The sequence below is a fragment of the Lithobates pipiens genome, unplaced genomic scaffold (assembly GCF_037356315.1).
Source record: "Lithobates pipiens isolate NorthernLeopardFrog02 unplaced genomic scaffold, aLitPip1_a1.2 Scaffold_16, whole genome shotgun sequence".
Classification (NCBI taxonomy): Eukaryota; Metazoa; Chordata; class Amphibia; order Anura; family Ranidae; genus Lithobates; species Lithobates pipiens.
Window position 1 is genome coordinate 47,577,297 of NW_027507748.1, and position 26,097 is coordinate 47,603,393.

The 26,097-nt window shown below is 43.9% G+C and overlaps 1 protein-coding gene across 1 annotated transcript in view; it reads right to left on the minus strand.

Annotated features, from left to right (window-relative positions):
- LOC143984100 (uncharacterized) overlaps positions 1 to 26,097 on the minus strand; it is a 106,713-nt gene that overhangs the window by 43,944 nt on the left and 36,672 nt on the right. The window contains exons 8-11 of the mRNA XM_077484416.1: positions 14,160 to 14,298; positions 7,159 to 7,357; positions 6,718 to 6,796; positions 2,872 to 2,994 (exon numbers count right to left, since the gene is read on the minus strand). Coding sequence (XP_077340542.1) covers positions 2,872 to 2,994; positions 6,718 to 6,796; positions 7,159 to 7,357; positions 14,160 to 14,298 — 540 coding nt within the window. The remainder of the gene's footprint in view (positions 1 to 2,871; positions 2,995 to 6,717; positions 6,797 to 7,158; positions 7,358 to 14,159; positions 14,299 to 26,097) is intronic.

Sequence of the window (26,097 nt, forward strand, 5' to 3'; positions counted from 1 at the left end):
TGTGATGACAGACTGTTTGCCTAAAATCCGGCCGTTAGTACGCTCCATCAGACAATTGTTGGCCAACTTTCGGCCAACAAATGTTGGATGGCAAGTTAGTAAATGTTGGGTGGCAGGTTAGTAAATGTTGGATGGCAGGTTAGTCAATTTTTGGCAGACACCAGTCTGTTGTCAGATATTCCTACCGTATGTACACAAGTCCATCACACAGAAGTCCAAAATACAAACACGCATGCTCAGAATCAATACTCACGAAGCACAACATTAGCAGAAGATGCCCAAAGGGTGGCGCTCAAGAGCTGAAATTCCACATAGTACATCACTTCATTCATGTTTGTTGGCCGACAACTGTGTACCGTTTGTATGCAAGACAAGTTCACGGCATGCCCTTCTGACAAAAGTCTGGTGCTTTGTCTACGGACAATCCGATCGTGTGGGCTTTAGACTGGGATGCCATTAAGGTTCATGTGTGTAAAGGCAAGTGTCCCAATACTTTTGACAATATAGTGTACTTACATTGGTTGAAGCTGGACCAATGTAACTATGTAAAAATATCCATAAAAATTGACTTGTCTTATTTGCTCCCTTTTGGTCTCTTAAAGCATTTTGTTATATCTGAGAAGCTGAAAAAAAATACCTGTTGATTTGGAAGAAGTCTAGTGGGTTATGACTACAGAACACTACTGGAGGCCCGGTGCAAGGATTTTTGACACCCAAGGCAAAACCAAATTTTGCCACCCCCTTGGCTCAACCCCTGACTCCATCCCCTTTGCCCTGCCTTTGCAACACATGTGACCTACCTGACCATTACACTGACCTACCTGACACATACAGTGACCCAACTACCTGACACATACATTGACCTACCTACCTGACCTCTACACTGACCTACCTAACACATACAGTGACCCAACTACCTGACACATACATTGACCTACCTACCTGACCATTACACTGACCTACCTGACACATACAGTGACCCAACTACCTGGCACATACATTGACCTACCTACCTGACCCCTACACTGACCTACCTGACACATGCAGTGACCCACCTGACACATACACTGACCTACCTACCTGACCACTACACTGACCTACCTAACCCACCTACCTGACACATACACTGATACACCTACTTGACACATATACTGACCTACTTACCTGGTACATACACTGACCCACCTACCTGACACATACAGTGACCTACCTGACCGCTACACTGACCTACCTGACCCATACACTGACCTACCTGACTGCTACACTGACCTACCTGACACACACAGTGACCCACCTGACACATACAGTGACCCACCTGACACATACAGTGACCCACCTGACACATACACTGACCTACCTGACACATACACTGACCTACCTGACACCTACCTGACCCCTACACTGACTCTACACTGACCTACCTGACACATACAGTGACCCACCTACCTGACACATACATTGACCTACCTGCCTGGCCCCTACACTGACCTACCTGACCCACCTGCTTGACCACTACACTGACCTACCTGACATATACAGTGACCCACCTGACACATACACTGACCTACCTACCTGACCCCTACACTGACCTACCTGACACATACACTGATACACCTACTTGACACATATACTGACCTACTTACCTGGTGCATACACTGACCCACCTACCTGACACATACAGTGACCCACCTCCCTGAGCACTACACTGACCTACCTGACACATACACTGATCCACCTACCTGACACATACACTGACCCACCTACCTGACACATATACTGACCCACCTACCTGGTATATACACTAACCCACCAACGTGACCCATACACTCACTCCTACTTCCTGCACCACTCACCCCCCCCCATATACAGTGACCCACCTGACACATACACTGACCTACCTACCTGACCCCTACACTGACCTACCTGACACATACACTGATACACCTACTTGACACATATACTGACCTACTTACCTGGTGCATACACTGACCCACCTACCTGACACATACAGTGACCCCCCTCCCTGAGCACTACACTGACCTACCTGACACATACACTGATCCACCTACCTGACACATACACTGACCCACCTACCTGACACATATACTGACCCACCTACCTGGTATATACACTAACCCACCAACGTGACCCATACACTCACTCCTACTTCCTGCACCACTCACCCCCCCCCACCCCCCACACACAGCTTGATGTAGATCGCGGAGGATCCGTCCTCCTCCTTACCTCTGTTCTTCATGGCTTTATTGACCATAACATCAGGGCTCTCCTCAGAAGCAGTCGGGTAGTATAGCTTAGGAGTGCCCGCCAGCACCACCATCCACCATCCACGCTGCACCTCTCTCAATGCTTCCATCTTCACCGAGCCCCACCCCTCTGCTGCACTCAGTGTTACACAGACACGCAGCACTGCACCAGAGGGACAGGCTGGAGTAAAGGAGTTCTGGAGTGGCGCTGTGAGATATTACTGTGTGAGGAGACAGCGGGGCGCTCAGCGGGACACATCAGAGGATTGCCAATACACACTAGATGTGTTCCCTGGGACCCCCAGCCCTGCACCGAGATCATACAAGCCTGGAGCTTCACCGGGACAGAGGCCATGGTGGCGCCCTAGGTGGTAGTGCACCCTAGGCGGCTGCCTACTCTGCCTAGTGGTAACACCGGCCCTGCACTACTGTTATAGCGAAGAGGAGAGAAGAGCTATTGCATAGTCACTTTGCAAAACTTAGAAAAGCAAGGTTGTCTGATATCTAAGAAATAACTGGATTACAGGTAACAACCCCCTCAAAGAAGAGGACCACTGCACTGAGCACAACTTTTCTGAAGTTTCTCTGTCTGTGTTGCATCTCTTACCTCTATTAGAAAAGTAAGCCTCTCTGTATCAGTGTCGGGGACACATGAACTAATTAGGTTTAGCTTGTCTTCTGCATCCCGTAATTTCCTTATGATCTGTTTCTCCATAGTGGGCAATGTTCTCTGAAAAAAAAAAAGAGAAAGTGATGAACAATAAACCTAAAAAAATAACCCAAAACCGCATGTCTTCCAGCACTCTCACATGCAATTAAATGCAAATCTATTGTTTTTTTTTCTTTGTTTTTTTTTTTTTTTTTTTATTCATTTAGATATGTTTTTGAAAAAATCTGGTGCCTTAACCAATTCAGCTCCAGAAGGTTTCACCCCCTTCATAACCAGGCCATTTTTTGATACTCTGCACTGCACTACTTTAACCACTTAAGCCATATACACACGACCGGACTTTCCGGCAGACTAGGTCAGACGGAATCAGTCCGTCAGACAATTCGATCGTGTGTGGGCTAATCCGATCGTTTAAAAAAAATCAGACGGACCTAGAAATACACCCCCTTGTATCCCCCAGTACCAAACACAAGAAACTGTTCAATGATTTGCAGCATTTGTGTGCAAAGTTATCCTTGCTATGGGGAGGATGTGACTGTGCCACAAAGTAGACATGAACAGAAGAGGATATCTCTGGTCCCGATTGTCACACTAAATTTTATGGTCAAAAAAGTGTTTTATTTATTTTAACAGATAAAAAAAAAAAAAAGTACAAAGAGCAAAGCCTTGTCTGAGTAAACTACATAAAGAAATGTAATTTCCAAGTGTACAGACTATGGGGGTTGATTTACTAAAGCCAAATAGACTGTGCAGTTGCATTCTGCAAGAGCAGTTGCTCCGGAGCTCAGTAAATGAGCAAAAGTTTTACTGCCTTCCATCATCCAATCATGTGCAAGCAAAAATGCATTTTTCTTTATTTTCCTTGCACGTGATTGGGTACTCCTTGTAAAGTGAAGCCTTACCCCATTTACTAAGCTCCGGAGCAACTGCACTTGCAGAGTGCAACTGCCCTTTGCAATGTGCACAGCCTATTTGCCTTTAGTAAATCAACCCCCAATATTCCATAACATAATAGTGCAGGTAAGACATAGCCAACCCCGTAGTGGGGGGGGGGGGAGGAGGTAAAGATTGTCATAGATAACCATGTGAAGGGGACAGAATACCTTCCAGTCTCTGTACTTAGAGTTGTACATTTCAGACTTGAGGTGGATTAGGAAAAAAAAGGAAAAGGTAAGCGAGAGGAACATAATATGAGACCTAAGACCAGAAAAAGTGGAGGGAGAACAGGAAAAGTATGTAGATGTGGGTTTGTCACACTAGACATTTTTCCCCTCATATAAGACATGTGCACTGACAAAAAATGTGTTTGTTGTTTCGTTTCATTCGTTTTTTTGCATTTTTTGGAAATTCAAAAATTCTGAATTTGGAAATTCAAAAATTCGGATTTTAGAATTTCAGAATTTTAGATTTTTAGAATTTTCAGATTTCCGAATTTTCACATTTCCAAATTCCTGAATTTTCACATTTCCGAATCTTTGAATTTCCAAATTTTGAATTTTCAAATTCCAAATTTCTGAATTTTCGAATTCTGAATTTTTGAATTTTCAGAATTCAAAAATCCGATAATTCGAAAATATGAAAATTAAAAAATCAGAAAAAAAAGAAAATCAGTAAAATTTGAAATAATAACTAACTAATAATAACAACTATTAAATTATAGGTGTTGGAATTTCCTTTCAAATTTGGCTGTTTGTGAACATAATGAACACAAAATTTATCTCAAGTTACAAATTATCCAAAATAACGAATGCCGCATCTAAACAAATGGAATGGAACAAATTAATAATAAATAATAATAATAATAAAGAGGTTTTATTATTATTATTGTTATTTATTATTAATAAATACGTTCCATTCTTTTAGATACGGCATTCATTATTTCAGATCATTCGTAACTTTGGATAAATTCGTACTTGTTATGCCGCGTACACACGATCAAACAATCGGGTGGAAAAGTCCAGCAAACTGAAGTCCGCCAGACAATCCCCCCGTGTGTAGCCTCCGGCATACTTTTTTGACCCGAAAGTACGGCGGACTTAGAATGTAGTTTTGCACTCCAATCTTCCCGCCAGACTCGCATTTCGGCGGACAATCCGGCTGTGAAATGAGCGGACTTTTCCCGCCCGAAGAAAAGTCCGCTCATTTCGAGCGGGTCTCCAGGTAGGCGGGGCCCGCGAAGGAGACGCCGCCGGCCCCGCCACCTGGTATGGACTTAAAGGGGAACCCCAACGCCGAAAAAAATCGGCGTGGGGGTCCCCCCAAAGTCCACAACAGACCCTTGTCCGAGCACGCTACCCGGCCGGCCAGGAAAGGAGGGGCGAGCGAGCGCCCCCCCCCCCCCCCTCCTGAGCCGTACCAGGCCGTGTGCCCTCAACATGGGGGGTGCCTTGGGGAAGGGGGGGCTGCGCAGCCCCCCCACCCCAAAGCATCTTGTCCCCATGTTGATGAGGACAAGGGCCTCTTCCCGACAACCCTGGCCGTTGGTTGTCAGGGTCTGCGGGCGGGGGGCTTATCTGAATCCGGGAGCCCCCTTTAATAAGGGGGCCCCGGATACCGGCCCCCCACCCTATGTGAATGAGTATGGGGTACAATGGACCCCTACCCATTCACCTGTAAAATAAAAGTACAAAAAAAACACAACACACGAGATAAAATAGTTTATTGCACAGCTCCGGGGGTCTTCCGTCTTCGGGGGTCTTCTTGCCGGACTCCTCCGCTATCTTCTTGTAGCTCTTTTGCTAGTGGAGGAGCCCGGCTTTCTTCCTCACCGCCGGCCTCTTCTTCTGACTTCGGGGGTCTTGTCCCCCTCTTCGGTTCTTCTGCCGGGCCACCGCGCCTTCTTCTAGCTCTTTTACAGGCGGTGGCCCGGTCTTCTGTCGCCGCCGCCTTCCGTTCTTCTGTTCTTCTTCTTCTTCAGATGTTGCCTCGCCGAGTCCTCCGCTCACAATGACGGGGACCGGGCACGCGGCGAAAAGTCCGCTCATTTCAAAAGTACGGCGGACTGGCATACACACGGCCGGATTGTCCGCCGAAATGCGAGTCCGGCGGGAAGATTGGAGTGCAAAACTACATTCTAAGTCCGCCGTACTTTCGGGTCAAAAAAGTATGCCGGAGGCTACACACGGGGGGGATTGTCTGGCGGACTTCAGTTTGCCGGACTTTTCCACCCGATTGTTTGATCGTGTGTACGCGGCATAACAGCCAAATTTAAAAGGAAATTCCAATACCTATAATTTAATAGTTATTATTAGTTAGTTATTTCAGATTTTTGGGTTTTCACATTTTCGGATTTTCATTCTTTTGAATTCTCAGATTTTCATTCTTATTTTTGGATTTTCACATTTCCAAATTTTAGAATTTTCTAATTTCCAAAATTCAGAGTTTTTGAATTTCCTAAATTTGAATTTTCTAATTTCTGAAATTTCGAACTTCCGACATTTTGAATTTCTGAAATTTTCCAATTTTTCAAATTTCCGTATTTCAGAACTTCTGAAAGTTCTAATTTTTCGAATTTCCGAAATTTAGAATTTCCAAATTTGGAATTTCTGAAAAATTGGGATTTCCAAAATTCCAAATTTTTTGAAATTTGGAAATGTAAAAACTCGGGAAATTCGTGAATTCGAAATTCGTAAATTTGGAAATTCGTAAATAGGGAAATTTACGAATTTGTCAAAAGGGTCCATCTTACAGTGTCACCATGGACCATACATCATTACATCCTACAGTGTCACCATGGACCATACATCATCCCATGAGATTTACTATTGCAAACAGACAACTTACATGAATATGCTTCACCAGTTCCACAGTCAGCTTTTCTGCCACTGTTGGGACTGTAGCACAACCTTCATGTAGAAGAACACTAGAGAGGAAAAAAACAAGAAAAAAAATACTATTGTTAATGGTAGATTCTTTTGTATCTAAAATCCCCATCAGACAATTGTCAGAAGTTGTGTGAAGCGCGCCTACTTCTTTGTCCCCTGCTCCATCTGTCACATGCAGCTTCAACATCTATTCCCATACCAAAGGGCAAATCCAAAATGTTGGGTTTGCCCTCACCTTCAGTCCTGGTAAAAGTGTTCTTCAGGACAAACAGATAACCCAAAACCACTTTATCAAAAAAAAATTCTGGCTTCACATGTCCTTTAGGGTGTTCTTTAGGCATTACTTTTTCAGAAAGTGGTCCTGTCAAACCGGGGACAACTGGGAGGTCAACAACAATACCTGAAATGTTCGTGGTCTTCAAAGAAAGCTCTTTCATTATCTATGGCATCTTCCAGGGAAAGATTGCTGTGGAGTTCGCTCTGCCCGTGACATTTCACCATCATGTAGCCTTTCTTGAGCGGGTAGGCCAGGTTTCTCACTACTCTCATAACCTCTTTTTCTGCTCCCTTGTCGACCAGATCTGGCTTAGTCAGGATTCCTGTGTAATAAGGTACAAGAAGCTATATTATCACACCAATCATAAGTGGGGATGATGATTGCCATTGTTTTGTTGTCAGATAGGGCCGAGATTTACTAAAACTGGAGCACTCAGAATCTGGTGCAGCTGTGCATGGTAGCCAATCAGCTTCTAACGTCAACTTGTTCATTTAACCACTTGCCGACCACTGTCAGCAAATATACGTTGGAATAATGGCACGGCTGGGCAAATTAACGAACCTGTACGTTACTTTGAATTTCCCGGCGCGCACGCATCTGCTGCGAGCTCCGTGACTGCGGGACCCGTGGACTCGTTCGCCGCGGGGATACCCGCGATCATTTCACGGAGCTGAAGAACGATGTAAACAGCATCTCGCCATTCTGCCTAGTGACAGGACACTGATCGTCTGCTCCCTGTCAGCAGGAGCAGACATCAATGTCCACAGCACACACAGTCCATCCCCCAGACAGTTATAAACACTCCCCTAGGACACACTTAACCCCTCCTCGCCCCCTAGTGGTTAACCCCTTCACTGCCAGTGACATTTTTACCGTAATCAATGCAATTTTATAGCATTGATTGCTGTATTAATGCCATTGGTCCCAAAAATGTGACAAAATTGTCTGATGTGTCCGCAATAATGTCACAGTCACGATAAAAATCGCTGATCGCCCCATTACTAGTAAAAAAAAAAAATATTATTAAAATTGCCATAAATCTATCCGCTATTTTGTAGACGCAATAAGTTTTGCGCAAACCAATCAATAAATGCTTATTGTGATTTTTTTTTACCAAAAATATGTAGAATAATACGTCTTGGCCTAAACTGAGGAAAAAAATATTTTTTTATATATTTTTGGGTGATATTTATTATAGCAACAAGTAAAAAATAAAGAGTTTTTTTCAAAATTGTCGCTCTTTTTTTGTTTACAGCGCAAAAAGGTGATCAAATACCACCAAAAGAAAGCTCTATTTGTGGGGGAAAAAGGACGTTGATTTTGTTTGGGAACCACGCCGCACGACCGTGCAATTGTCAGTTAAAGTGACGCAGTGCCGAATCACAAAAAGTGCTCTGGTCAGGAAGGGGGTAAATCCTTCCGGGGCTGAAGTGGTTAAAGAGTAACTCCGTTTTTAAGAAGAAAAAAAAAACATTCCCCTCTGTTTGATTTATGTACATTAACATCTGTTCCTCTGTGCTCCTGTGCGGAGTGAATCTAATGGGAGTGGTTTCATAATTATCAATCAGCTGCTGCACCTGCAGGGCTCTAATGAGGAAAATTGCAGGGTCAGCATCCCTTTAGACGCGATTTCCCTATTGAGAGTATCTTACCAAAAATGACATTTTTGTTGTAAGGTATGCCTGATACCTAATTTGTATGTTAGTGCAGAGCCAATCACACAAGCGGGAAATGACATATCTGGGGGGCGTTCTGTATACATTCTGAGTGGGGGCCATCTTTCCCTCACTCGGCATCCAACCTTACAGAGGACCAGACGCTGCAGTGGGGAGGAGTGTCTCTCTCCCACAACCAATAAAAGCGATCTTATGACGAATCCACTGCTGAGACCACTTTGATCTGAAAGCCAGCAGCCCGCCATTTTTAAAAATAGGCGTGTTCTTTCCATTCTTCGGCTGGTCACGTGGGATTGTTTGGAGCCCCCCACGGGTGTGCGACGCTGCCCGTGTTTAGGCGCCTTCCCCTGCTACCCTGTCGGCCTGACGTTGGTGGACACCTGCATGCACGTCACACGCGCGCGCACTTATACCCCTCACTGTCCCATTTTTCACACAACTGCCAGTCACTTGCCGATATAGGCGTTGCTCCTTACGCACGGATCTTCTTACGACACTTAGTTTAAGGTAATACTCCGGTTTATACCACTTTACCCTAATACTTCAGGGCATAGTGGGCTACCCACCACTCCCTCACTATTTATACTCATTATCACTTTTTGCAACCCCAGACTGTTTTTAATCGCTTTTAATATTTTTAATGGAGATTTACCTTCTTTTTTCAGGGGTTGACGCGTGCGCGCTCGGTTTGTATGTAGGATTAGCCACCTCAGTTCCTGTTTCATGCTCATTTAGCAGTTCCCATTCCATCATACTGCATATCCCTTCCCAACTGGATGTCACATAAGTGACTGTGATGGGTTACTCTTTTCTCCTGTTCCAACAAAAATGTTTTTACTATGTTGCTTTTATGCCATATACCTGACTTGCCATTATGTTCTTTTTAGACATGTAATAGGCACCCGCTCCTGAGTGATTTAAATCACGAAATGCGTCGAGCTATATGGGATGCCAACACACACATCATTATATGTTACCAGTGTTGGACAGGACACAAACATACTGATTGGCATTATAATTGCCCAACTAGGATGAGTCAATGGATTGGATTGTTTCAATGTTTATGTATGCATGTATACATGTATATGCAAATTACTCATGACAGGTGTGTATATATATATATATATATATATATATATATATATATATATATATATATATATATATATATATATATATATATATATATATGAAATTAGTTTTTACTAATATATTTATATTTCATGTAATGTGAATGTTTATAATTTGAATAAATCTATTCTGTATTTGATTGATTAAATCTACTCTGTATTTCAGTATCGATCATCTGCCTCATTTAAAGTCCCAAACGGTTTGTTTAATGTTTTTAAAAATACCGGGGTTATGGCAGCTAACTGCTGCCATAATAACGGTATTTAGTGTCAAAGTACCAATGTAAAACAACGGCGGCTGGTCCTTAAGTGGTTAAGGAAAGGTAATTTTTAATAATATTCAATCACAATATGACATTGTGTCACAATTGTATATACTATATTATTTAATTTTTTTTTTCCCCACGAAAGTGGAGTTGCCCTTCAAGCTTTGCCAATAAAACCTGGAAGCTAATTGGCTTCTCTGCAAAGCTGCACCAGATTTTGCACTCTCCATTTTTGGTCAAGTCCCCACTAATGTCAGGCAAGTCTGCGCTTTCTGGTAAATAACCACTAGATGGCACCAGGTCCTCTTTGTTTCATTTGCATCAGAGCAAAAATGATACAGCCCAGCAGGACAGTAACCTCTTGCTGCCCATATAAAGCATTTGTTTGGCAGCAAAGAGGGTGGGCTTTAATGCTCACACACCGTGCATATTTGTCCATGGGTGGCAAAACCTTCTGTGATCAAGTGACGAGCGAAGGTCCTCTTCAAAAAGCAGCTGACCCAAAAACATAATTGTAATATCTTGTAGCTTACAGGTCCTTTGATGTGGTGGTTGCATTAGCTTTCCCTTTCTCTGGCTTTCTTCCCTTTATTTTCACCCGGTAATCCAGCAAATAACACAATTCTTGGCCAATTGTGTCTGCGCTCATTTCTCCATGGTTGCCACACAGGCTGGACTTCAAACATGTCTGTCTGTCATTGTTCATCCCCATTATAGGGTGGTTATATGATGGAATTAGTCTGCTGGATCGCTTTCAGAAGCAGTGGGAGGCAACCATCATGATGTCACTTCTGGTCTTGGGCTTTTTTTTTTTGTTACGCCTCTGAAAGCAGCTCTAGGTTATATAATGTACACATGCACATATCTCCTAATATTTTGAGATGGGAATGAGGGACACCTACTAGCAAATGTATGTAGGCATAGGACACGACCCCTGCCACACCTCCTACAGGAGAATTAACAACAAGAAAAGGTTAAAGAGGAAGTAAACCCTGATGAGTTTACTTCCTCTTTGATTCCCTGCAAAGGTAAAGCATAATGGACTACTATGCATCGCATAGTAGCCCATTATGTGTCACTTACCTGACATAGGAGCCAGCGAAGTCACCGCTGTCCCCTGTAGTCCGGAGTATCCATCTTCTCGGTGGGTCTTGCTGCTCCGCCGCTGTCATTCGGCGAAGCCGCAATGACGTCACTCCCGCGCATGCGCACGGGAGCCGCCACTCGTGGCATATCGCCGTTGACCGTGGCGCGCTCAGTGCGCCTGCACGCCGCTGTCTACGGCGCATGCGCCATAGACATTGGTGCCTGTTTTTCGGCAAATATCTCCTAAACCGTGTAGGTTTAGGAGATATTTCTTGGACCGACAGGTAAGCCTCACAGTGGTTGTAAACCCTTACAACACACTTTGACCTACAGGTAAGCCTAGATTAAGGCTTGCCTGTAGGTCCAAGAAAAGACCTACACGGTTTAGGAGATATTTGCCGAAAGACAGGCACCGCTGTCTACGGCGCATGCGCACTGAGCGCAGCACCATCAACTGCGAATATGCCACGTGTGGCTGCTTCCGTGCGCATGCGCGGGAGTGACGTCATCGTGGCTTTGCCAAATGACAGCAGCGGAGCAGCAAGACCCACCGAGAAGATGGATGCGCCGGACTACAGGGGACAGCGGTGACATCGCTGGCTCCTGTGTCAGGTAAATGACACATAATGGACTACTATGCGATGCATAGTAGTCCATTATGCTTTACCTTTGCAGGGAATGAAAAAGGAAGTAAACTCATCAGGGTTTACTTCCTCTTTAATCTAGACTTACCTGTAGGTCAAAGTTGGTTGTAAGGGTTTACAACCACTTTAAGTCCATAAGGGACATTTTTACCACTACTATTATATTTGTTTCTACAATTTACAAATGCAGCAACTTATAATTTGGATGAAAGGTTTAGCACTGGGAAACACTTTTTGAAAGATAAAAAAATGCATTTTATATAAATCTATATAGATCAGACCAGAATGAGGGACTAATGAGGAGGAATGAGGGACAGAGGGACATTGCTCCAAATCAGGGACAGTCCCTCAAAATCAGGCACAGTTGGGAGCTATGCATTCACACTATGTAATTTACCACTGTATTGGGGTGCAGCATTCAGGTACATCAAAATAAAGCCCAAAGCCTTGCTTTTAAAGGTAGAGGAGAGATTTGGGGTCTTATTGACCCTATCTCTATCCATTCTATTACAAGGGATCTTTACATTCTTTGCAATAGAAATAAAAGTGATCAAAAGAAAAAATTAAAGGGACAGTGTAAAAAAAAAGTAAAATAAAATAAAAATAAAATAATTTTAAGCACCCCACCCCGCCAAGCTCACGCACATAAGCGAGCGCATATGTAAGTCGCGCACGACACATGTGAGGTATAGCCACGAACATTAGAGCGAGAACAATAATTCTAGCACTAGACCTCCCCTGTGACTCTAAACAGGTAACCTGTAAAAATATATATATATATATATATATATTTAATGTGTCGTCAATGGAGATTTTTAAGTATGGAAGTTTGTAGTCATTGCACAAGCGTGCACAATTTTAAAGCGTGACATATTTGGTAACTATTTACTCAACGTAACATCATCTTTTTTATTTTACAAAAAAATGTGGGTTTTTTTGCATTCAAATAAAAAAAGCGTATTTTTTCCAAATACCGTATGACATAAAAAATAGATTGCCATTTTATTCTCTGGGGTCTCTGCTAAAATAAATATATATATAATGTTTGGGGGTTCTAAGTCATTTTTTAAAGCAAAAAATAATGTTTTATTCTTTTAAACAAAAAGTGTCAGAAAAGGCCTGGTCAGGAAGTGGATATGCAACTATTGCACCCGTGCTTGGCCAGCTATTTAGAGTTTTATATACAATCAAAATTACAGGCTCATCAACCACGGGAATTCACAAAAAAAACACCCATTTCATCATCTGCCAGACTTTCCAGGCTGCCAGTCTGGGCATCCCTAGGATTATACTTTCCCAGCTCAGCATGTCCCCCTCTTTCTCTGATTTGCCATTCACACAATTACAGAGACTGTTAGCCCCTGTACACACGGTCGGAGATTCCGACAACCAAATCCGACAGATTCTGTCCGTCGGATTTTGTCCGACGGATCTTGTCCGAAACTGTTGCAAACACACGGTCGGACAAAGTTCTTGGAAAATCCGATCGTTCAGAACGTGATGACGTCATTTCGTTACGACGGGACTACGTTCAGGCTAGTAGCCAATACCTTTGGTCTAGGAATTTGATCTGAGCATGCGTGGCACTTCAATCAGAATTCTCTACACATGATTGGAGTATGTCCGATCGGACCAATTTGTCGGAAAATATTTCCAGCAAGTTGGAAAATTTGGTCCGACGGATATTCAGACAGAAACAGTCCAATGCAGACCACACACAGTCGGAATATCCGACAACACGGTCCGATAGGACACATTCCGACGGATTCTCCGACCGTGTGTACAAGGGCTAAGAGCTTGAGTGTTTTTTATGGTTCCTGAATGACTGCTAAGAAATGGAACATCTAGATTATGGGTCCTCCACCTGTGGCCCTCCAGCTGTTGCAGAACTACAAGTCCCATGAGACATTGCAAGGATGACAGTTACAAGCTAACTCCCAAAGACAGAGGCATGAAGGGACTTGTAGTTCCGCAACAGCTGGAGGACCATATTGAGCACCCATGGGCGACAATGATCAGGGGTCTCCAAACTATGGCCCTCCAGTTGTTCAGGAACTACAATTACCATTATGTCTAATCATGTCTGCGAATGTCAGAGTTTTACAATGCGTCATGGGAGGTGTAGTTCCGCAACAGCTGGAAGGCCGTAGTCTGGAGATCCCTGATCTACAGCATGAAGCACGGTAAGTATTTGTGCAGGAGCAACCTCTACACAGTTATCAGGGGGAAGGGGGAGGGGGTACAAACAGGAAATCGCATTGCCTGGAAGTATTTTAAAAATCCAATGAAAATTTATAAAATGTTGCACAAGTTTCTATATACCTAGTGTCCGATTTCCTTTGGGGTCCACTTGTTTTGCCAATTCCAGAGCTTCGGTGGTTGAGATATCCACATTACTGGGGACCACGGCCAGAATAATGGTCTTCTGTCTGCTAATGTACTTAATAATCATCTCCTTAATCTGTGAAAATTAGATTTGTTTTTCAGTTAAAATATAACCATATAAAAAAAATATAAAATATAACTCCAAATGTAGTGCTGTACACATTTTAAAGGAATAGGAACTTTCAGCTATTCAACGACTGCCTTAGAAATCCTCCAGACCCACTTAGGCCGCGTACACACGAGGGGACTGTCCGTCCAACTTAGTCCACTGAAACGTGTTTCAGCGGACAATCCGCTCGTGTGTGGGCTTCAGCGGACTTTTTCAGCGGACAGTCTGACGGACTAAGTCTTTCGGAATTTCCGTAATTTTGTCCGTCCAAACTTGGTTTCAGCGGACAGTCCGCTCGTGTGTAGGCAAGTTGGACGGACTAAGTATGGCGCATGCTCAGAAAGGATTTACACGCCGAAGGTTGCATTGCAGTGTATTGGACGTCGTTTTTCTAGTCCCGTCGTACGTGCTGTACACGTCATCGTGCAAGCTTTCAGCGGACTGTCTGTTCATCGTGTGTGGTCAAGTCCGTTCATTCAAATGTTGGACGGACTGTCTGTCGGATTGTCTGACGAACTTAGTTGGGCAGACAATCCGCCCGTGTGTACGCGGCCTAAGTTGGTGATTAATGTCCCAGGCACCTCGCTCTTTGGCTGAAGTTCTTGTTCTTAGGTTGGTAATAAAGTGCCAATCACTGCTTTGGGTTTTAAAAGTTTTATTTCACATGTGGATGAAGAAATGGATAAGGAGGATGAAGGGGAACCTGGATACCTGCAAATTTCTTCTCAAAACACAGTCTCTGGCCTACTTGCTTGTCTCTCTAACTATCTAGGTCCCTCACTCACCAGGTACTAACGTATTGGCCGAGCACTGAAACTTAAAAATGGCTTCTTGACTTCTTCTGTTCAACTGCTAACTCAGGTTTAAGGAAGAACATTCCTGTGTTTCTTCCCTACTCAAAAGTCTCTCACCACCACCATGTGGAGGACCTCTGCAGTCTGCTTCCCCTTCACCCATATTGCACTCCATTGCAGCCAATATCTTTATTGAGGCATCCTAGCCGGGGAGATCCCTGCAATATTCCAGACTAGACAGGACTGGTATCACAGCAGTCTCCTCTTAGGGTAAAAAAAACCCTGGACCATGTGTCAAGAAGTGCCTCAGATACAGGGCTGGTGCAAGGATCGTTGACACCCTAGGCGAAAACCTAATTTTGCCGCCCCCCCCCCCCGGCTGCGCCCATGACTCCACCTTACCCTGCCCTTGCTACACATGACCTATCTGACCCCTACACTGACCCCCTGACACATAAACTAATCCACCTGACTCCTACTTCCTGCACTACTCACATCACACTGACCCCTACACTGACCCACCTGATAATTACACCGACCCACCTGGCACCTACACCAACCCACCTGGCACCTACACCAACCCACCTGGCACCTACACTGCCAATTACACTGACCATCACGCTGACACCTACACTGACCATCACGCTGACACCTACACTAAAAACACATACCCTGAAAACACATACCCTGAAAACACATACCCTGACACATACAATGGCACTGACGCATACACTGACGCATACACTGACACGACACATACACTGACACATTACACTGACACGACACATACACTGACACGACACATCACACTGGCATGACACATACACTGACACATCACACTGGCATGACACATACACAGACACATCACACTGGCATGACACATACACAGACACATCACACTGGCATGACACATACACAGACACATCACACTGGCATGACACATACACAGACACATCACACTGACATGACACATACACAGACACATCACACTGACATGACACATACACAGACACATTACACTGACATGACACATACACAGACACATCACACTGGCATGACACATACACAGACACATCACACTGGCATGACACATACACAGACACATCACACTGACATGACACATACACAGACACATCACACTGACATGACACATACACAGACACATTACACTGACATGACACATACACAGACACATCACACTGACATGACACATACACAGACACATCGCACTGACATGACACATACACTGACACATTACACTGACATGACACATACACAGACACATCGCACTGACATGACACATACACTGACACATTACACTGACATGACACATACACAGACACATTGCACTGACATGACACATACACTGACACATTGCACTGACATGACACATACACTGACACATTACACTGACATGACACATACACAGACACATTGCACTGACATGACACATACACTGACACATTACACTGACATGACACATACACAGACACATTGCACTGACATGACACATACACTGACACATTACACTGACATGACACATACACTGACACATTACACTGACATGACACATACACAGACACATTGCACTGACATGACACATACACAGACACATCACACTGACATGACACATACACAGACACATTGCACTGACATGACACATACACTGACACATTACACTGACATGACACATACACTGACACGACACATACACTGACACATCACACTGGCATGACACATACACTGACACATTACACTGACATGACACATACACTGACACATTACACTGACATGACACATACACTGACACATTACACTGACATGACACATACACTGACACGACACATACACTGACACATTACACTGACATGACACATACACTGACACATTACACTGACATGACACATACACTGACACGACACATACACTGACACATCACACTGGCATGACACATACACAGACACATCACACTGACATGACACATACACAGACACATCACACTGACATGACACATACACAGACACATCACACTGACATGACACATACACAGACACATCACACTGACATGACACATACACAGACACATTACACTGACATGACACATACACTGACACATTACACTGACATGACACATACACTGACACGACACATACACTGACACATCACACTGGCATGACACATACACTGACACATTACACTGACATGACACATACACTGACACATTACACTGACATGACACATACACTGACACGACACATACACTGACACATCACACTGGCATGACACATACACTGACACATTACACTGACATGACACATACACTGACACATTACACTGACATGACACATACACAGACACATCACACTGACATGACACATACACAGACACATCACACTGACATGACACATACACAGACACATTACACTGACATGACACATACACAGACACATCACACTGGCATGACACATACACAGACACACCACACTGGCATGACACTGACACACATCACACTGACCTACCTGACTCCTACTTCCTGCATTACTCACACACAAACCCCCTCCATACAGCTCAATGGATCCATCCTCCTCCTTACCTCTGCTCTTTGATGCTGCCTTCAGCGACCATCATCCCACCGGGCCTCTCCGACTCCTCCGCACTGCCAGCGCCGTCCACCCGCTCCGCCGGGGCCACACCAGCGCCGTCCACCCGCTCCGCCGGGGCCACACCAGCGCCATCCATCCGCTCCTCCTCCATCATATCCCCGCCGGGACCAGGCCAGCGCCGTCAACCCCGCTCCATGATGTCCCCGCCGGGCAGGAGGTCAGCTGACCGACCTCTCGAAGCTCCCATCTCCGCCGAGCCCCGTCCCTCCGCTGCACTCACACAGACACACAGCGCCGCTCCAGAGGGACAGGCTGGAGCAAAGGAGTCCCGGAGCGGCGCTGTGAGATGAGTACGGTGGGGCGCTCAGCGGGAAACATGGGGGATTGGTGGCGCCGGAGGAACACCACAGGGGGGGCGAGAGAGCAGAAGAGGAGCTCACACTGGGCAGAGGCCGTAGTTGCGCCCTAGGTGGTAGTGCGCCCTAGGCGGCTGCCTACTTCGCCTAGTGGTAGCGCCGGCCCTGCTCAGATATATAATAAATAATTTCTCCCAGCATGCACAGCAGGTCCATCAAGCCTGCTAACTGGCCAAGTAATAGACACCCTTAACAAAAAGTTTCACAGAATATGAGGCATTATGTGAATGAACAAGAGCAGAGACATAATTAGATGGGTGCATTCTGCACCAAGTGCCAACACTCTGGGGGTGATGGGGCCACCTGATAAAGGATTTTGTTTTGTGTGCTGCACGATGCTGTGCTGCTTAGCAAAGCTAAGGCAAACCTTTTTTTTTTCCATTTTGGATAGGGTAAGGGAGAGTTATAACCCCTGTCAGATTTATTTTTCGCATTGCATTGCAGAGATTTCCCTTCACTTCCTGCCTCATAGCCAAAAAGGAAGGTAGTCCTGCTGGGAATGGGAAGCTATTTTTTTTACTTTCCATCTGGAAAGCATAACAGGAAGTGACAGGAGAGTTTATGTTATAGACAATCGTCACCAGAACTTTTTTCCCCATTGGAAGATTTCCCTTCACCTCTTGCTCTCATGGCAACTCTAAATCCTCATACAGACGATCGGTTTGTTAGCCAACAAAACCATGGAATTTCGTCCAAAGAGCGTTAGCCCAAACTTGTCTTGCATACAAACAACAAATACGAACGTAGTGATATACTACGTTGTTTTTCAGCTCTTTAGCGCCACCCTTTGGGCTCCTTCTGATAATTTTGTGTTTGTAGAAGTTTGGCCAGTGTCGATTTGCGCTTTTCATTTTGCTCTTTTCAGTTCGTTTCTGAATGCCCATTTGTCAACCAGACATGTTGTGGAATTGGAGGAGATAACGTGCTATTTATTATTGGCCTTGGAGTTATAGCTTTGACATAATTTTTTGGGTTGAATAATGATTTGATTTGGTAAATGTTCTATAGTTTCTATATTTAATTCATAGAATGCACTTTTTGGTTAAGTTCTATTGGCAGATAGCATGTCTAATTTTTTTGTTTTCTTTTTTAAATGCACAATAAAAAAATTGTGGAGAATAATGCCGTGTACACACGACCGGACTTTTCCATCTGAATTCCGTCTGACTTTTTCGACGGAGTCTCGACGGACTTCCATCGAATCAGACTTGTGTACACACAATCACATCAAAGTCCGACGGATTCGACTGTGATGAGGTACGACCGGACTGGAATAAGGAAGTTCATAGCCAGTAGCCAATAGCTGCCCTAGCATCGGTTTTCATCCGTCGGACTAGCATACACACGAACAGATTTTTCCACCGGACTCGAGTCCATTGGAAAGATTTGAAACATGTTCTAAATCTAAAGTCCGTCTGATTTTTCGACAGCAAAGGTCTGATGAACCCCACACACGATCGAAATAGTCAGACGGATTCGTTCCGTCTGACCTTTGCTCTGAGAAACTCTAGGCCGTTTGTACAGGGCATAATACTTGGCTATGTGTTTTACTTCAAATGACAGTTTGGGAGTAGGGAGTTACATTTAAAAATATACAATGTAAAATTAACAAGGGACACCAACTTGTATCTTTGGGATAATGGTGTTGTGGTAACTTGCCCCAAAAAAAAAAAAAAAACGCATAATAATATTATCCTTGATATCAGTAGAAAAAAAAGTCTTTGAAAATTTGTTTGCAATAACTCCATCAGTATCACCAGCAAAGCATCTTCATTATTATCCCATTAAAGAAGAAGAGAATGTGCGCTGCATTTCGATATTTCATAATTTGCCACGTCACGAATGTTAATTCTCCATTACGATCCCTAGTTTACTTCTGGCTCGTCCTTGCTTCCAAGCATGCGTGTATGTACTTTGGACATTTGTCCGAAGGACATGTGTACACACGCTCGGAAAATCCGACAACAGACAAGATCAGCACGATTTTTAACTGCGTGTAATGATGCACAATTCTCTCAAGTGACAATTGCGATATTTGCGGTGCGATCAGGAATAATGGCACCCAAACGCATGTTTTTTGAGTTTTGCAGTGCTTTGGAAGCGCAGGCAAAATTTCTGTGATTCTGCCAGAGATTATGCTAACGAGGCCTAAAACTATGGATTTCACATCACTTTCTGCTTCGGTGACAATGGGCATTAGGACATTTGGAAGATTGAATCTCTAAAGAAGGGTACAAACTTGAGAGGAGCTTTAACACCTGATTGATCCAAAACGTTTTTTGTTTTATTTTTGTGGAGAGACTTATGCCCTGTACACAGGACCAGTTTTCCCATCGGAATAAACTCTGAAGGTTTTTCCAACGGAGTTCCAAACGGAATTCCACTGAAACTGTCCTGCGTACACATGATCACACCAAAGTCAGATCGTCAAGAACGATGAAGTACAACACGTACGACGGGACTAGAAAAAGGTCAATAGCCAGTAGCCAATAGCTTCCGTCTCATACTTGCTTCAGAGCATGCGTCATCTTTGGTCTGTCGGAACAGTATACAGACGAGCGGTTTACCCGATAGGAATTGGTTCAGTCGGAAATATTTAAAAGATGTTCTATTTCTAGGTCTGTCAGAATTAAAAAAAAAAAAAAACAGTCAGATAAGGCCAACACACGATCGGAATATACGATGAAAAGCTTCCGTCTGACTTTTTCTGTCAGACGTTCTGCTCGTGTGTACGCGGCATAAGGGGGAAACTAAGAGAATTCTTGGTTGTCACCAGAACTAGGGTTCCCATTTCCGCTCTATTCCTGTTCCGGTGACAACCCAAAATGTGTTTTTTTTCACTTCATTCTCAGCGATAATGGAAAACAGGACAAAAGAGAGGGTGTATATCCTTAAGGCTCCGTTTTACGCCTGGGTGCTTTGTACCGTGGGCAAAATCTGCGTGATTCTGCCCGCAATTTCAAAAGGCTCTGTCAAATGACAAATCGCACAACACGGATTTTCAGATGGCATTCATTTCAATGGCACCTGAAAACGCAGCGTGATTCTACCACTGTAATTCGCACTGCAATTGTGCCAATCCACATCACGTGAAGATTTATAACAAAACAACCACTGCACAGACTTCCTTAGTGTAATATCCAGGGCTTTTTTTTTCTCAGAGAATAGGTGCAGAAACTCCCCCTTTATAAGTCACCCTTCGTCTCTGTCCCCCTACCCACCTCGAGTACTGTCTCTTGGCTCTACCCCCTACCTATATCCCAGTACCGCTCATTTTAGAGGGAACAGAAGCAAGTATCATTTGGTGCCACTAAATTGTATGGAATTTGATAGACCCCACCCAAGCAGCTATAGACCCCACCACAGCAACAATAGATCCCCTGACACTAAAGCTGCACGATACTGGCTAAAATGAGAATCACAATTTTTTTGCTTAGACGATAGATCACGATTCTCTCATGATTCTCGCGGCGTATCATCTTTCACATTAAAACAAAAAAAATTGTGCTATCTTTACTGTCTCGTTTTTTTTTTTTGTTTTTTTTTATTGAAGTGTATTTTTCCCCAAAAAACTGCTGGGCAAATACAGTGTGACTTAAAATATTGCAGCAATTGCCATTCTATTCCCTAGGGTCTCTGATATATATATATATATATATATATATATATATATATATATATATATATTTATATATATATATATATATATATATATATTTATATATATATATATATATATATATATATATGATATATATATATATATATATATATATATATATATATATATATATATATATATATATATATATATATATATATTTATATATAATATATATATATATATATATATATATAAATGTTTGGAGGTTCCAAGTAATTTTCTAGCAAAAAATATTGATTTTAACTTAAGAAAGAAGTGTCAAAAAACGATTTAAGTGGTTAAACTTCCTGCATTTCGCGGGTGAAAGCTTGGCAGACTGCCCAGATTATTTGTTTACACAAGAAGTTCTTTCCCTGTGATCTAAGAAGTAAGTTAGTTACAATGTTTCAAGTTCTACACTTGGCAGATTGCCCGGGATGCTTTCTTTTGACAGCTGAGTGAGCAGATAATCTCTCCACTTGTTTATATGAAAGAATCGCCTACTCTCAGCAGAAGAGATCGTAAGGGGGGGTGAATCGAGATCGCAGTTTTTTAACGATTAATCGTGCAGTTCTACCTCACACACAACAAAAGACCTCCCCCCAGCAACAATGGACTCCCTCCCGCAAAAAAAATACCACCCCAGCAAAAATAGACCCCAACAAAAAAAAAATAGATCCCCAGTGACAATAGATTCCCCAGCAGTCAGCATCAATTGACCCTCCAGCACACCTTGCCATCGAATACATTCAATGCTGGAGGTGCCGGAACTGCGTTTCCCCACGTTCCCGCTGAGAAAAAGCCCTGGTAATATCTAATGAGTAACTGCCAGTATAAACATGTGTCCCCATATCAAATGAATAAACAAAAAATACTACTCCAAACCAATAAAGTGACCATAAAGTGTTGTTGGTTTGGAGTAGCCCTACATTGCCTTTATTGTTTGTGAAGCTCGTCACCGAAAAAGGAGCAGGAGCTTCTTTTGGGCGACCAGCTGCACGTGACACGAACTTCCACAATTGCAGCTATCGCACAACAATTAAGGCAGAACCGCACCCGCATTTTAGGGTGCCATTGAAATGAACACACACACCAGGTTTCCCCTTACCACTGTTATCCTGTTACCACCTCCACACCCCCTGGATTCTCAACCCCAAATACCTCCCCACGACTATGGCCCCTCTACACCCCAGATATCCCCCCAGCACTCTGACCCTTCTACACCCCAGATACCCCCCAGCACTCTGACCCCTCTACACCCCAGATACCCCCCCAGCACTCTGACCCCTCTACACCCCAGATACCCCCCAGCACTCTGATTTGATGGGGGTGGCTCGGGGACAGTTGTTGTTAGGTGGGTGTGGGATAGGCTTCCCTAAATAAGTGAATTTTCAGGGATCTCCAAAAGGTGGACAGGTTACAGGCTGATTGAATATACAGGGGCAGGGAGTTCCAGAGGATGGGCGAGGCTCTGGAGAAGTCCTGAAGGCGAGCAAGGGAGGAGGTAACAAGAGAGCTAGAGAGCAGAAGGTCCTGGGAGGAGCGGAAAGGACGATTTGGGCAACATCTGCAGATGAGGTTGGTGATGTAGCTGGGGGAGATGTTGTGGATGGCCTTGTATGTTATGGTTAGTATTTTGAATTTTACACAGTGGGGTAGGGGAAGCCAGTGAAGGGATTGGCAGAGAGGAGCAGCAGTCACGGATCGATTAGTGAGGTGTGTTAGTCTAGCAGCAGCATTCATAATAGACTGAAGGGGGGATAGCCTTCTTAAGGGTAGGCCATTAAGGAGAAAGTTGAAGTAGTTAAGGCGGGACATAATCAAGGAGTGAATAAGTTGCTTTGTGGTGTCATTAGTTTGGAAGGGTCGAATTCTGGAGATGTTGCGGAGGTTAAGGCGGCAGGATTTAGCCAGTGATTGGATATGGGGGCTGAAGGAGAGGTCAGAGTCAATCATTACACCCAGGACTCCGGCATGTGTGGAGGGACCAATGGTTGTGTTGATATTAATGGTGAACTCACGTGGGGGGCTGTGAAGGAGGAAATATAACAAGCTCAGTTTTAGAAAGATTGAGTTTGAGGAAGTGGTGTGACATCCATATCGATATGTCATTTAGTAAGTTTGAGATCCGTGAGGAGATCAAGGAGGTGAGTTGAGGAGTGGAGAGATAGATCTGGGTGTCGTCGGCATAGAGGTGGTATTGGAAGCCATGGGAGGTTATCAACTGGCCCAGGGAAAAGGTATAGAGCGAGAATAGGAGAGGCCCAAGGACGGAGCCTTGGGGTACCCCAACAGAAAGAGGAAGGGGAGCGGACGTGATGGAGTTGTAAGTGGCACTGAAAGTGCGCCGAGATAAGTAGGAGGAGAACCAAGATAAAGCAGAATCACAGAGGCCAAGGAAGCGTAATTTGCTGAGGAGGAGCAGGTGGTCAACTGTGTCAAAGGCAGCAGAGAGGTCTAAAAGTATGAGTATGGAGTAGTGGCCATTGGTTTTAGCAGTTAGTAGGTCATTGGTGAGTTTTAGTAGGGCAGTTTCAGTAGAATGTTGTGGGCGGAAGCCAAACTGTAGGGGGTCGAGAAGGTTGTTGTCCATGAGGTAGCGACTCATTCGGTCATAGACAAGGCGTTCGATGAGCTTGGAGGCAAACGGGAGCAGGGAGATGGGTCTTAAGTTATTCAAACAGGTGGGGTCTAGTGAGGGTTTTTTGAGTATGGGGATAACCGGTGCATGTTTGAGCAGGGAAGGAAAGGTGCCGGAGGAGAGGGAGAGGTTGAAGATGTGGGTTAGGGAGTTTAGAATAGAGTGGGAAGGTGGTCGTAGTAATTGAGAGGGGACAGGGTCCAGGGGACAGGTAGTGAGGTGGGCCATGGAGAGGAGTTTATCAACTTCATCTGTGGTAACTGGGTGAAAGGAGTAGAGTATTTAGTGTGGTGTTGGACCTGTTGTGTTGGGTAGGGGAGGAATTTGAATGCTGGATATCTCCTTGCGAATTGTGTCGATTTTGCTATTGAAATGGTTGGCAATCTGTTGAGCGGTAAGCAAGTTTGTGGGTGGGGGCAGTGGGGGGTGAAGTAAGGAATTAAGGGTAGAAAAGAGTTGACAAGGTTTGGATGAGAGGGTTTTGATGAGAGTGTTGTAATAGGTTTGTTTAGCAGTGTGGAGGCAGGAGTTGTAATTTAGAAGGGCAGATTTGTAGAAGGTAAAGTCTTGCAGGGATTTAGATTTAGATAGGGATTTTATGTTATTATATAAAACAACAACAAATGATGGGTTCAATAAAAACTATTGGCAAAGCATAATACGGGTCATATTAACAATCACTGGTATCCATATATAAGAAGTGATCAATACTTGATGTTGTATCCCAACATGTTTCGCCAACATTGGCTTTTTCAGGGGATTTCTACGGACGACCAATTTTCATATAGCTCAAAGAGACATCAGAGGAAATCACCAGGTAGATCCACAGAAACATGGAGGAGAGGCTCTGTGCGACCACAGGGAATATACGTTCAACATGGCACCTCGTGGATGGGGAGCAGGTACGACCATTGTGATTCTATGCCATTAAGAGTGGTCAATATGTGATAATATTACATATTATGGTGTCCGTTTATGAAGGAGTGATCAGTGGAGATCCAGAGGATCGCCGCTGATCACAGCCCATAAACAGTATATAAACCAGAGATAATCAGGGGAGAAGTGTTTGAATTTGTTCTCCCGCCAATTATCTCCACACACTGAGAATCCTCATAGACTGACACAGTAACGGTCACTTTATGAAGCTGCGATCTCAGCGCTTCACTGGTGATCTGTGTCAGAATTCACATTCCCCGATTCACCAACTCAGAGGTGGAGAACCGGGGAGTGAAGAGAGAATGTGGGGGGATCTGAGGAGGAAAGAGGAAGATAATTAACTTCCTTATGCCTCGTTCAGACCCCCCAACACTGTAACCATGTCCCCCTGTCATATGTATGTGTATACATATATATACATATATATATATAATGTGTATATGTATATATATATATAATGTGTGTGTATATACATGTATATATAATGTCTGTGTGTGTATACATGTATATATTATGTAGGGGGACGCTTTATTTCACTAACATTAATCACACCGCGTGTCAGTGTATTGAGCTGTGATAATTTATCACTGCTTGATAAATTGACATCTGTGTGTATCTGTGAATTTCTAGTACTGTAATCTCGTAAAGTCTCACGAGATTCCAGTATTAGGGGCCGTTCTCCAGTGTTAGAAGCGTTTGTAGATCGCTTCACACCTCCAAGGGTGAAGCGATC